This window comes from Alnus glutinosa, chromosome 3 (genome assembly GCF_958979055.1).
Source record: "Alnus glutinosa chromosome 3, dhAlnGlut1.1, whole genome shotgun sequence".
In the NCBI taxonomy this organism is placed as follows: Eukaryota; Viridiplantae; Streptophyta; class Magnoliopsida; order Fagales; family Betulaceae; genus Alnus; species Alnus glutinosa.
The window spans coordinates 18,513,468-18,527,415 of NC_084888.1; the positions used below are offsets into that span (position 1 = coordinate 18,513,468).

The window sequence follows — 13,948 nt, forward strand, 5'->3', positions numbered from 1 at the left end:
TCTCTGACTAGTTTCTTCTAGAATTTCTAAATTAGAGAGAGGTTTGTGATAAGATGGTCAAATTGACCACAGGCTAGTTGAACCTAGCATCTATAAATTCTGGCATTTCCTCTAGCTTGCAGCACCATAAGAATTGAGCATTTATTCGTATGAATTTTGTGCTTTAAAATTGTCTATTCACTGCTTCTGTACTGAATTTGCAATATACATTGCCCTCTATGAGCAAGTAAAAATTTATCTTGTCCTTCATGGTACAAGTAAAACAATTCGGTGCTGTATCTCAGGGGGAGTGTATCAAATGAGGATGGCTAGGCTCTAGTAAAAGTAAGGTTTGACTTTTGGCTAATCTGTCACGAATTCTCTCTCTTCTTTAGGAAATCCGATTGCTCTTGTCATGATTTTTCAAACCTTGTCGGTTCAGTCTCCACACACACACGCATTGCTTGAGTTGAGTTGTCTATTTGACTTTTCTATGATTAGGAAAATTACTTTTGCTAATTGAAATCTCAACTCTCTTTTATATCTCTGTTAAGTTTTGAGATGCTTTCTAATTGTGTTATCAGTTGATTATACATGCGTGTTCTAACACTGATCTAAGAAAATTTGATCTCTGTAAATTTTCCTCAGTTTTTCTGGTGTTTCAGTGTGGAGCGTCCGGACGGTCTACATTGACGTTCGGACGGCACTCTCTTGGAGTCCGGACGGGGATGGAGCCCACATGTCCGGACAGGACATGATGGAGTCCGGACGCGCGCTGTCATCATTGTCCGAACGGTCTCTTTATATCGTCCGGACGCGGGCGACCAGTCTGCTCCTTTCTGAGGCAGCGAGCGACCGGACGTCATCAATCCACCGTCTGAAAGGGGACCCCACAAAGGCTATAAATTTCCCTTCTCGCCGCATTCTCACTATACCCCACTCAATCTCACTTTTGGCTGTTTGTGAGTTCTCTTTTGTGAGTTTTTGGCTTTTTGCATTTTTCTCATATTCCAGGTATTGTTTTTCAGCCCTTATCTCTTCATTTTTTTTAAAAAAACTGTTAGAATGTTATTTATTTTTGGAATATGAGATGCATATATCTACCATGTTGGAATTCCTTGGACTTAATTGTGATATTATTTTGTAATTTATTCACAAGTCCTTTTTACTGCTGTTATTCTGCCAAATTTTTGTTATCCTAACAAGAATATTTTTGGCATATTTTTTTGGAAAATTCTTGTTGGATCTTTTGCAGAATCATGTCTGCTGGTAGTCCACCCCGCAGGGTCCGTCAGAGGCTTGTGGAAGATAGGGATGCAATTCAAGCCAAGATTATGGACCGCACTGTCATTACTGAGTGGAACGTCCTTCGGACTGATATCATGGTGCCACCGCTGGACAATATTCTTGCCATTATCCAGACATACAATTGGGGATATCTCCACAGCTGTGCTTGTGTGGTGTACACCAGATTGGTCAAGCTGTTCTACGCCAACCTGGAGGTGGTGCAGAATGATGATCACAGAGTGGTGCTTCAGTCCTCTTTTGCAGGCCATCTCATCACTGTTGATCCTCAGGTCATCAGTCACATCATCCGAGTCCCAGTGCTCGAGATTTCGGCCAGCCCATACAATGAGGTGGTGCTTCCTCCATCCCTGGATGATCTCAGGGACTTCTTCCGTGCCGTTCCCCAAGGTGAGGAGCGCTCTACTGCCATCCGAATTGGAGCCCTGTCATCCTCCCACCACATGCTGGCCAAGATCATTCAGCAGAACATCTGGCCTGTTGCCCGACACAGTGATCTGATCCTGAAACGGGCCCAGTTTGTCTATGCAGTCCACCTCCGCTTGCCCTTCTGCCTGTGCAAGCACATTTTGGGGGTTATGTTAGAGGCCCATGATGAGGGAATGCTGGTCTTCCATTTGGCTGCCTCCTCACTCAGATTATTCTTCAGTCGGGCATCAATGTCAATGGCGAACCGAAGATGAAAATCTAGCAGCCCATCAGCAAGCAGACATTAATGAAGTCTAATGCACAGCTGCGGAGAGATGACTCCGATGATGAGGTGCCCCCACCTGCTGCTATGCCAGTCGGCTTTCTAGATATGGGTTCATCCTCACATACTATTCCGCCATCTGAGTCGGAGGTCAATTATGCTCAGATTATGGAGGCTCTTGCTGCACTTCAGGGAGAATGAGAAGCATGCAGGTGTCTATATCCTCCATGCAGCAGTCTATGTGTTCTATGCAGCAGTCCATCTCATCCATGCAGCTAGCTGTGCACTCCATCGACAGGCACGTGGAGCAGAACCAGCTAGACCTTCAGGAGTGCCTGAAGTATCATCATCCTAGCGGCAGTGATGATGAGGATGATGCAGACGGGATTTTACCCATGCCTGAGGATGTTTGATTCCCTCTTGTGTTTGTTGACTTTTTAGTGTCTTTTTGTTATTTTGAGACAATTTTTTTTGCTTTGTTAAAACATTTGGATATATATTACTCTACTTCCCAGGGGGAGTAATTTTTATGACAGTTAGTTTTTATTACTATGTTTTACCCTTTGTCCCTTTGTGACAAAAAGGGGGACTAATTTTTATTTTTTGGACCAGGAATGTATTTCCAAACTGGTCAAGTGATTTTTGTCCCAGAATGGCCAAATGGGGAGTTTGTTAGTATTTTGGCCTCATTCTGTGTTTGGACAAAATCATTTATGTGTAAAGATGCTGCAAACAGAGATTCCACTATTCAGAGTCTGGAAGTCAGAAGAATTCAAGTTCCCTGTCAGCCGTCCGGACGATCGAGCCATTCCGTCTGGACGCTCATCTGTCCACTTTCCGTCCGGACGACGTGTCATCCCGTCCGGACCTCCAAGACAAACCAGCATCATTCGTCTGGACGAAGTGTTCATCCCGTCCGGACCCCATACTGTATCGAGAAGTTTCTGTGCCAGCTTGCATCCGTCTGGACGTTTCAGCAGCACATCCAGACACCTCCCAGTACTCGATCAGTTTCTAATTTCTTTCCAAGTTCCAAGAAAGGGAAGATCAATCAACCATCCGGATGATGTAGTATCCCCTCCGGACGCGCGTCTCCTTAAGGCAAGAATCGCAATTCAAATATGACCTTCCGGACGTCTGACAACTATGGTCCGGACGCGAGTGCATCAAAGAAGGAAATTGCCGATTCGACTTCAACCGTCCGGACGACTACCTATCATGGTCCGGACGCGCGCATTGCCGATATGGAAATTGCGTGTTGAAGAATAACCGTCAGGACGCTCATCCCCCATGGTCCGGACGCTCGAGAGCCTTATAAGGAAATTACTTGCAGCGGACGTGCGACCGTCCGGACGATGTGCCATCCTGTTCAGACGATGCCCTTAAACAGGAAAGATTTCCCCCGAATTTTTCAGAAAATCTTGTCGCACAGTTGTCCGTCCGGACGGCCCATGTCCACCGTCCGGACGGTTCCCAGGTATATTTTGCCTGACGCTCATTTGAGCCCCCAGCCTATAAATAGAGGTCCCTGGGCACTGAGAACTGCAAGAATTCGGTGTGAATTCCATTAGAGCTCAGAGAAGTCATCAATCCCTCTTAAGCCGTTTTACAAGTGTGTTGTGCTATAAACCGAAGTCTATCTTAGAGGTCGGCTCTAAGGTAAGGAGTTCCATTGAAGACCCCTTCAAGTAGGAGAACCTGGTTGGGAAGCGTTCGTGTTGGGTTACACGTCAGAGATCAAGGTACGACCACTGCATCGGTACATGTGAGTGTTACTGTCTTGTATCTAACTATGTCTTCTGAATAGTGGAATTCCTGGGTTTGGCTACCCCGGAGTGGTTTTTCTCTTAACTGAATTTCCACTTCGTCAACAAAAATCTGTGTGTCATTTACTTTCCGCTGTGCTTTAATTTTTGTTGACACTTACGCACACACTTTATTTTTAGAAGTCAATTTCATTTTTCAAAGTTCAACAATTCCAATGGACTGGACCAGAACCATCGTCCCATCTCCAAGCGTCAAGTGCATATCTTCTTCATTCAGTTGCCTGGTTACCTGGAATCCGTGCAACGAATTACAGACATGATTGATCATGAATCCACACACCAAGACTTAGTGGGATTCGCAGCTAAACATTTTTCAACTAATAAGGAAGATGTCTCACCTTGACTTAAGGATGCAAGAAACTTAATGCAGTTCCTCTTCTAGTTCTCTGGCTTATCACTGTGGTAATAATTACCACCAGTTTTGCCCTTTGTCCCTTTTTCAGCTTTGTTAAACCTCTTGACAAACACTTTGCCAACTTGTTTAACCTGCTTCTTTTTCTTCTTGCCTTTCGGTTTAGAAGATGAAGCTTATGCCATGTTTACACCTTAGTCTTCAGGATGCTTTCCATTGCAATTAACTCATTCATCAGTTCAGACAATGTGAAATCTTGTTTGTTCATTATCATATTTAATATGAACTAATTAAAGGAGCTAGGCAAGGATTGGTGTATTATGTCCACTTGAGATTCACCATCAGTCTTAGCACCCAGAACTTCCAGTGAATTGAGCATTGCTATGATAGACAGACAATGCTCCCCGTACCTTCAACCATCTTTGTGTTTAATAAAGATCTCATCGTCCCTGACTTAGCAACACAATTTTCTGCTCGAAACATTTCCTTTAGGATGGTCATCATGCTAGTGGCATGATCTATATCTTGAAGTTGATGTTGGAGTACATTGGATACAGAGGCCAAAACATAACATTTTTTCATTTCATGTGGCTTTTTCCAGCAATCAAATCACTGTCTAAAAACCTCAAATGCTTTAATAATAGCTGGTTCAACAAGACTAGCTTCAGTCAACAAATATTTGTGCCCTCAACTATAAGAACAATGTCCAAATTACGTTTCCAATCCACGTAATTTGGACCTGTCAACTTATTCTAATTCAAGATAGTTGAGAAATGACTAAATGAAGACATTATAATTCTGCAATATTAAATTGAGCATATACTAGGCATATCATTTAGCATTAAATATAATATATATGTGTATAACTCAATTGAAAACACATAATATTTGTAAATGCAACGACAACCTAATCCTGTAATTTAGAAAACACCCTCCAAAGGGAGCAGGGCCCACGGTCAAGGCGAGTTACTTTTAACTACCTTGATTAGGGGAGTTATTTCTCATTATTAATGTTACTAGACATTAATAATTTGCCACTTTATCTTTAGTCTCTAATCTTTGAGATAACAGAGCTTCGAAGGGAGATTAATATCCCACATTAGTCAAGTGTATACCATCAAGTAGATTTGATATGATTGTCAAGTAACCCTACGGAAGCGTGGTCGCTCTCGATACATAACCACATCTCCTCTATCCCTTACAGGAAATCTACAATTGTAATCCGCAAAGCAAAGACACCCTCTGAAGAGAACAAGACTCATGGCCAAGGCGAGATGCCTTTACTTCATCATTACTATAGACTTATGATGGAAGCTGCAAGATTCAAAATCTTGAACCTCTCTCCACTTGATATTTAGAAACACATGGGTTTTAAAACAATTTTAATCTCATTACAATTGAGACCTTGCCTTTTCTGTTTCTAAAAGAAAACACACTTCCTAATCACATTAGGAACCTCTACTATCTATCATGCTTTCTTTATGTTAAAAGATCAATTTCCAATCCTTTTAATACCATTGGAATTTGCCAATTAAAACTTAATAGTCTTTCGTAACAACCTCATAAAGAAACACATTGTAAAGACCCAAGAAAAAGCGCTAGCCAGATCTGCGCTATCACCCCAAAAGGACTAGTCAATTTGGAGTTTCTCTAAAATTCCTTATAAAATCCAGTTTCACCTAATAACTAGGCAATGTGAGACTTAGGACTCATGACTATCTTTATAAACCACACACTCTATATGGGCTATTCATCTTCCCAATATGGGACCAGGGTGTTACAAACTCCCCCTCTTAAATTCCTAACGTCCTCGTCAGGGCCACATCATGCAGCTCCAGTACCACATAGCCTGCCATTACTAAGTGGCTCTGATACCATTTGTAACGATACAAAGAAAAGCGTTAGCCAAATCTGTGCTATCACCCCAAAAGGATTACTCAATTTGGCGTTTTCTTAGAATTCCTTATAAATCCTATTTTCAAATAATAACTAAGCAATGTAGGACGTAGCACTCATAAAAATAAAGATGGGGTGTTACTGATGTGAACCCCGTCAAGAATAACAAGACCCAACAACGAAAGGGAACCCAAGATCGTTCTATGGACAGATTTGAATGGAAGACCTCGACCCAATGTTTATGACAAACAAGAACCTCGGTATAAGGAAGACGCCACAAACGGTGGTGGAAACTCCGTTTGATAAGTCGAGAAGAACGCCACGGGAAATCCCGATAAGTTCGCATAGTTCTTCAAAGAACCAAAGAGAATAAACCTCACAAGTTTTATGAATAATCAATGTCTGCATTTTCCATTGCTTATGCACCTATTTAAAGGGTTGAACATTACAAGAGAAAAAAAAAAAAAAAAAAAAAAAAAAAAAAAAAAAAAAAAAAAAAAAAACTCTAAGATAGAAAACCTAATTAAAGCCGAAAATGGGTAAGAAAAGAAATCCTTACCTTCCTAAAACACACACGACATATAAGGCAATAAAGGCTGGACACCCACCCTCCTAATCAAAGCTAAAATAAATTCCTACTTGCCTAAAAAAAAAAGAGCTGGAATAAGAAAGAAGAGCTGGACGCCTAGAGTCATATAGAAGGAAACAAAAGACAACATAAAAGGAAAGAAAGTGGCGCCTAGAATAGCCATGCAATCCGATCCTTCTAGAATAGACCCAAAATATTTCTTGCCAATTCTTAGCCTTGATCGGATCTTTCTAGAACTTGAATCAAGGTGACGATTTTTTGTTGCCCACGTGGATCATGCTCAATGGGCCTCCACGAATTTGCTTGAGCCCATAACTCTTGGATGAGTCCGTTGAGTACATCCTTGAACTTATTTGCTCGTGCTCTCGTAACCGGCCCAATTGGTACTTGAACGAGATCCTTTGAAGCGGTGCCTTGATCTCCATCAGTTACAATAGCACTTGACCCCTTCAACTATTACTTTGATGCAAATTACAACCTTTGTTAGTATATACAATTAAATTGACGAAAAATGCAACTAGCAATGTGCATCTGACTGTTTTTTTAAACTTGAACCACTGAAATTACCCTTAAAAATTATTAAAACATAAAAATAAAAAAGGCTAAACCATCCATATAGCCGATGGGGATGGTTCAACCAACCCTCACATTGGTAACAGGTGGCTGAACCACCTCCTCAAGGTAAAGGGGTGGTTTGACCAACCCTCGACCTTCATTTTCTATTATTATTATTTTTAAGGGTCATTTAAGAAGTTCAATTGCTTCTGACGACGCTACCGGGGTGCATACCGTTTCTAGGTAGATGAAGCCCCTGGAGGACATAATGAAGCTGAATTGAGATGCAGCTTGGGATGGAACGAAGAAGCTGATCGGGCTAGGGGTTGTCATTCGCGATAATGGTGGAGTTTTGGTGGCAGCTTTGGTTCAAACTGTTCCCCACTTACAATGGCACTTACATTGTACTCACTAGGTAAATCTAGCTTGTAAGCGTTGTCATTGATACGCTCGAGGACTTGGAAAGGACCATCTCCTCTTGGGAGCAATTTGGAACGTCTTTTCGCCGGGAATCTTTCTTTTCGCATATGCAGCCAAACCCAATCTCCGGGTTCAAAAACCAGGTTACGACATCCCTTGTTGGCTTGTGTGGTATATTGTTCCGTTCTTCGCTCAATGTTGAGTCTTGCTTTCTCATGAATCTGCTTCACAAAGTCAGCTTTCTTTTTGCCATCTAAATTAACGTGCTCCCTCAAAGGTAAAGGAGATAAATCCATTGGAGTTAAAGGATTAAACCCATACACAATTTCAAATGGCGAAAATTTGGTAGCAAAATGAACAGCTCTATTATATGCAGACTCAACATGTGGTAAACATTCTTTCCATGTTTTGATGTTCTTTCTAATGATTGCCCTCAATAGAGTAGACAAAGTCCTATTTACTACTTCAGTTTGACCATCAGTTTGTAGATGACAAGTAGTGGAAAACAATAGCTTAGTACCTAGCTTACACCACAAAGTCTTCCGAAAATAGCTCAAGAACTTAGCATCTCTATCCGAAACAATTGTCCTAGGCATGCCATGTAATCTCACAATCTCTCTAAAGAACAAATCAACAACATGCGTAGCGTCATCCGTTTTGTGACATGGAATAAAATGTGCCATTTTAGAAAATCTATCCACGACCACAAAAAATTGAATCTCTTCCATGTTTAGTCCTAGGCAATCCTAACACAAAATCCATTGAAATATCAATCCAAGGCTCACTAGGAATTGGTAAAGGAGAATACAAACCGTTGGGCTGTACTTTAGATTTAGCTTGCCTACATGTGACACATCTACCACAAATCTATTCGACATCTCGTTTCATGTGAGGCCAATAGAAGTGTTCCTGCAAAATAGCTAAAGTCTTTGCAACTCCAAAATGTCCCATTAATCCCCCACCATGTGATTCCTGCACTAATAACTCCCTCATAGAACAGTTAGGCACGCATAGCTTATTTTCTCGAAATTGGAATCTGTTAGTATTTTGGCCTCATTCTGCGTTTGGACAAAATCACTTATGTGTGTAAAGATGCTGTAAACAGGGATTCCACTATTTAGAGCACTCTCAGAAGACTTTACACTGTGAAGATTTCGGTTCCCTGTCAGCCGTCCGGACGATCGAGCCATCCCGTCCGGACGCTGATCTGACCACTGTTCCAACCTTCCGGATGACGTGCCATATTGTCTGGACGCCAGTCAGACCAAGCATCATCTGTCCGGACGACGTGCATTTCCGTCCAGACCCTCCACTGTGTCGAGAAGTTTTTATCCAGCTTGCATCCGTCCGGACGTCTCAACAGCCCGGCTACGATTACATAGGTCTAAATAGAAGAAACCTATAGACTAATATGGAAAGAAATAAAGGCAATATTACAATAAGAATAACTTAAAGAGAATAAAATCTAGTTTCCATCTTTCAACAATATGATTACCATTATTGTTGTTGTTCTTATCACTACTACTACTATTTTGGATAAGTAACTGAGATCGAGATCATTGAGTGGTAATAGTGGCAAGGCCCACAAGTTTAACTACTTGTTGAATATAACTGCATCCAACTTTGTTTTTGTCTAAACATATCGAGAAAAAAAAAAAAAAAAAGGATGAAGAAAAAAAAAGTTTGCATCATCTGAATTGAACTAAATCTGATTTTAGGAGCTGAGTCCTATGGTATAAGGTAAATTTGCTGTGGAGAAGGCATGTGATCATTCTTGCAGTTCAATTATATTCTTTGGTGATATGGATAAGGAGAAACAGTGTGCGAATGAAGATATTGACTACATCTTGCATTAAAATGTGGGTTGCGAATTAGGTTTCTCCCTAGTTCTATAGGTCTTTATATCTTAACCAATGTCATGGGTGGTCATTATCTGCTTAGAGTCGATTACAGCCGGATAAAATTAGATTATATATTTCAGAATATCTGTTTTCTTCTCACTCTTGAATTATTTCCTATTACTTGGCATAATATTACAGCGTAATTATTTCTAGACCTCAAGTTTTCAATCAAGGTTCTTCATTCCAACAGATAATCATTGGCGACTATCTCACAGACAACTGCATAATTCCTATTTCTCCAGAAACGTTTTAGTTCTACCTGTTTTAAGAAATCTTTTGGATTTGATGAATCGTACCTACAATTTACTTATCAAGAGCGAATTGTAGTTGCAAGTTCCTTATTGACGTTCTTCCTCCTGCTGCCTCCATCAACACGGTGTTCCTAGTCATAATTTTGACTTCCTGTTTAGAACAGTAGTCTATCTGAAATCTCTCTAGTGTTTTTTAGCTCTTTACAGATACATCTGATAATGCTCTTCATAGCAATTGATCAGACTTAGTTCCATGCACTTTCCTTATAGTTGATTACTTGATTATCTTGGTTTCATGTCCTTGTGCAAGCATGAACAACGAGTAGCTTGTGGATCAAAGTCATAAGACAGTGCAAGCATGAACAACGAGTAGCTTGTGGATCAAAGTCATAAGACAAAGGTAAATATAATTCAGATAGATGAGGTCTAACTACACGAGTTAATTCATCTATGGCATGGTTTCATGATTTGGAACCCATTATACATAAATAAACTGATCAAAGTTCTCATATAAGCAGAACCAGCAAACTTTAAAGGTAAACTATATCAAAAGGAAAACTACAAGCTCTATGCCTGGACAAGAAAATGAAAGATATTTCAAATATCATAGAATCACAAACCTTGTCCTGACAGGATAGGTAACTTTCTCCCCAACCACCTGAAGCAAGCTCTTTGGACAACAGATAATCGCATGCCTTGTGGATGCTAGAACAATTATTGTAAGTCCTTCCGGCAGCAACCAACCCCTTTATCCCAAACCACCCAGCATAGGTGAAACAGACACCCCAGGATCCATACCTATTTAAATTATTTATATTAATTGGTGGAAGTAATTTCGTAATGACTGTCCACAACAATTCCATGAAATATGAGTGAGGAATTGGGGCTAATCTGAGGCTAGGACAGGAAGAATTATATTCACGCAAAAATGCAAAATATAAATCGAGAAACAATGTGAAGCAAACCAAGAGCCATCTGGTGCTTGTATTTTTTCAATAAACTCTGCAGCTTTAGCAATACAATTTTCTATTTCTTCCCTCCTATGCCCAGGATATAATTTCTTGAATAATGTCAGTGCTTGAATTGCTGCTGATGTACATTCAACATATCTACATCCATTCAACATCATATTCGAGTTTTTCTAATGAAAGTAATAGAATTATAAACATAGAAAATGAAGTGTGACAATATCTTACGGGTAATCAATGACAATATCACCAAAAGTTTCAGCAGGATTGATTAGCTGAAAATAAAAAAGAAACAACAAACAAAGCAAATATAGTCTTAGTATCATCCCGACAGGACGTGCCTACACGTGCTGTCGAGAGAGAGATAGAGAGAGACATTCCAGAGAGAAAAGAAAGAAACACAATTGCTGCTAGCTACTTGTTCTAAGACTAAACTAAAAAATAAAAGGGAAATTAAAGTTGAAGAATTCTATTATTTGTTGATATGGCATGAGCCACACAGATTAAAGAAAGAAGTTCCAAAATGATGCATTCCATCAATTTCAATTAATATCTGCAGATAAGGATGATATTGGCGCACAAAAAACAGAAACAAAAAATGGACTCTATTGAAAAACTGAACTTTAGGAACTTAACCTAATTTTTTTTTTTTGATAGGTAAGAAATGATTTATTAAAAAAGCGTAAAGGCGCCCCTTGGTACACAGTAAATATACACAAGAAACACCAAAAGCTAACCCACAACAACTGACTAAAAACGGAAAAAGAACCCCAGGACCCAAGAAAGAAAGCCCAAAACAACCCACAAAAGAGCTCAACCGCACACGAGAAAAAACCCACAGATCCACCAAAGCACACGACCCTACAACACGCGGGCCTTCCCTTTACTACGCCTAGAGGAGACTGACGCATCGCCATAATTTATGGAGCTTTGCAAATTCAGAAGCTCCCTCTTTCCTTTTGACTTTTGGCGTGCTATCATCTTCTCTTACAAAAAATCTTCTTCCATGGCGTCCTGAATAACCAAGGCCTCCTCCTCAAAAGAACCATTCAAAGCCCAATCCAAGGGTAAACCATCCCAATAATCATCGTCCTCCTCCCAAACCACAATCTCCCCATTATGATCAAAACCGACAGGCCAATTTCGAGATTGGGAAAATCCATTTCCTTCAGCAGAAAAAGGAGATAGGCAACCTCTTGGGGGGGAGGAAGGTCCAACCATCCCGACCTCGACGACCTTCTGCGGCGATGTGAAAATAACTGGCACCTTCGGGCGAGGATTAAGAAATCCCCTTCTAAGACCCTGCTTCACTGGAGGCTCTGTAACCTTCTTCTCTGGCGGCTCTGCAACCACAACCTTTTTAACAGCACAGCCAGCAGACATCTTCATGGCTTCCAGGGAATCCAAAAATGCTTGTGGGGGAGGAAGGTCCAACCATCCCGACCTCGACAACCTTCTGCAGCGATGTGAAAATAACTGACACCTTCGGGCGAGGATTGAGAAATCCCCTTCTAAGACCCTGCTTCACTGGAGGCTCTGTAACCTTCTTCTCTGGCGGCTCTGCAACCACAACCTTTTTAACAGCACAGCCAGCAGACATCTTCATGGCTTCCAGGGAATCCGAAAATGCTTGTGGGGGAGGAAGGTCCAACCATCCCGACCTCGACAACCTTCTGCGGCGATGTGAAAATAACAAGCACCTTCGGGCGAGGATTGAGAAATCCCCTTCTAAGACCCTGCTTCACTAGAGGCTCTGTAACCTTCTTCTCTGGCGGCTCTGCAACCACAACTTTTTTAACAGCACAGCCAGCAGACATCTTCATGGCTTCCAGGGAATCCGAAAATAGCTCATCGTTCCAAATCATAGAATGCCCTTCCCTTAGTTCCTTCGCCCTCCGGTAGTAACATTGAAAAGGCTTAGAAACCACCATATAGAGGGATGATCGCAACTTCTCACCCAATCCAGCCGCTCCATCAAGTGACGAAGGGGCAAAACCGGGTTGAAGAATCTGAAGTGGCCTCAACGGAATGAACTTAAAGACAGCAGCCAGAGAAAGGGTCAGAACTGCTGGAAAATTAGGATCCAGAGCCGGCGATGGAGGAAACCCGAAGACCGTAGTGGCTGGACTTGAAGGAACCGGAGTCACCTGCAATCCACTAGACCCACCCCCGGAAGAAGACAAAAGGAGCCATCCCACTAGTTGTCGACGACGAGGGTATCTGCCGAAGAGAACACCCCAAAGGGACCAGCGACACCGGACCCACTCCCATTGGGCTAGTCCTCGAACGCCTTGTCGACCCACTCCCAGTAAAATGCAACCCCAACAACTCCCCAGAAGCTGATTCCAGCAACATCTCCAGAATGATTTCGCCGGACAGATGGTTTTGGAGTTCGGTAGAAACCGGCCCAAACGATAACCTGAGCATTTCCGATCCAAGCCTGGGCCAGTCCTCAAACGCCTTGTCGACCCACCCCCAATAAAATGCAAACCCAACATCTTCCCAGAGGCTGACTTCGAATGGGAGGCTCTGGGTCTTGGCAGAAACTGGCCCAAGCCAATACCTATGTGTTTCCAACCCAGGCCAGACCCGAAAAACCGGCCCATAAACTTCCCAGCAGCTCGGCCCATGGCCAATTTGAAACTGATTACCAACTGTTTCCACGTAAGCAAGTTCAAGAATTTGAAATTCAAATTCGAACTTGGGAGAGACTTCTTGCCCAGCGGTCGGTGATTCAGGACTTTGTCCAGAGGATCCAGCGGGGGAGATTCCAAGGAATAGCAGTCTACCGCCGTTCTCTGGTCTTCTTTTGCAAACCTCACCACCGGAAGAAAATCACACGACTCCACCGGCGAATCCCTCAATCTGGAAGGAAGAACCCCCACGCTGGACACCTTCTTCCCGGCAGTGATCGGGTTCGACTTCAACACCTCCGCAAAAGAGAGCCCAGTCCACTTCGTAGCCAAACCCAAACTTGTCCCTTCTACCTTCCCAGCCTTCTGTTCCAACGCAAACGATGACCCGATCCCGCATCCCACCATGGCTGAGAGGTAATCTACCGCCTTTCTCAGTTCGCAGGAGAACTTGTGCCATCCCCATCCTCCACTACCCTCAGGGATCAGAATGAAACCTTTCCGGCCACCCATCCCTAAAACTATCGCCTCTAAAAAATAGCTAGCTTTGTTGCCACCTATCCGAGCAATCAAGACTTTCGG

At 42.1% G+C, this 13,948-nt stretch overlaps 1 protein-coding gene across 5 annotated transcripts in view; it reads right to left on the reverse strand.

Moving 5' to 3' along the window:
• Positions 1-13,948, reverse strand: part of LOC133862416 (cycloartenol synthase-like) — a 68,848-nt gene that overhangs the window by 18,888 nt on the left and 36,012 nt on the right. For 2 of the 5 annotated variants that reach the window (XM_062298223.1, XM_062298221.1), the window contains 3 exons: positions 10,962-11,008; positions 10,731-10,874; positions 10,156-10,563 (listed from right to left, as the gene is read on the reverse strand). In XM_062298223.1, coding sequence (XP_062154207.1) covers positions 10,296-10,563; positions 10,731-10,874; positions 10,962-11,008 — 459 coding nt within the window. In that variant the 3' untranslated portion in view covers positions 10,156-10,295. Of the gene's footprint in view, positions 1-10,155; positions 10,564-10,730; positions 10,875-10,961; positions 11,009-13,948 lie in introns of those variants that run through there. The other 3 variants (XM_062298222.1, XR_009899219.1, XM_062298224.1) reach the window with 3 other exon arrangements.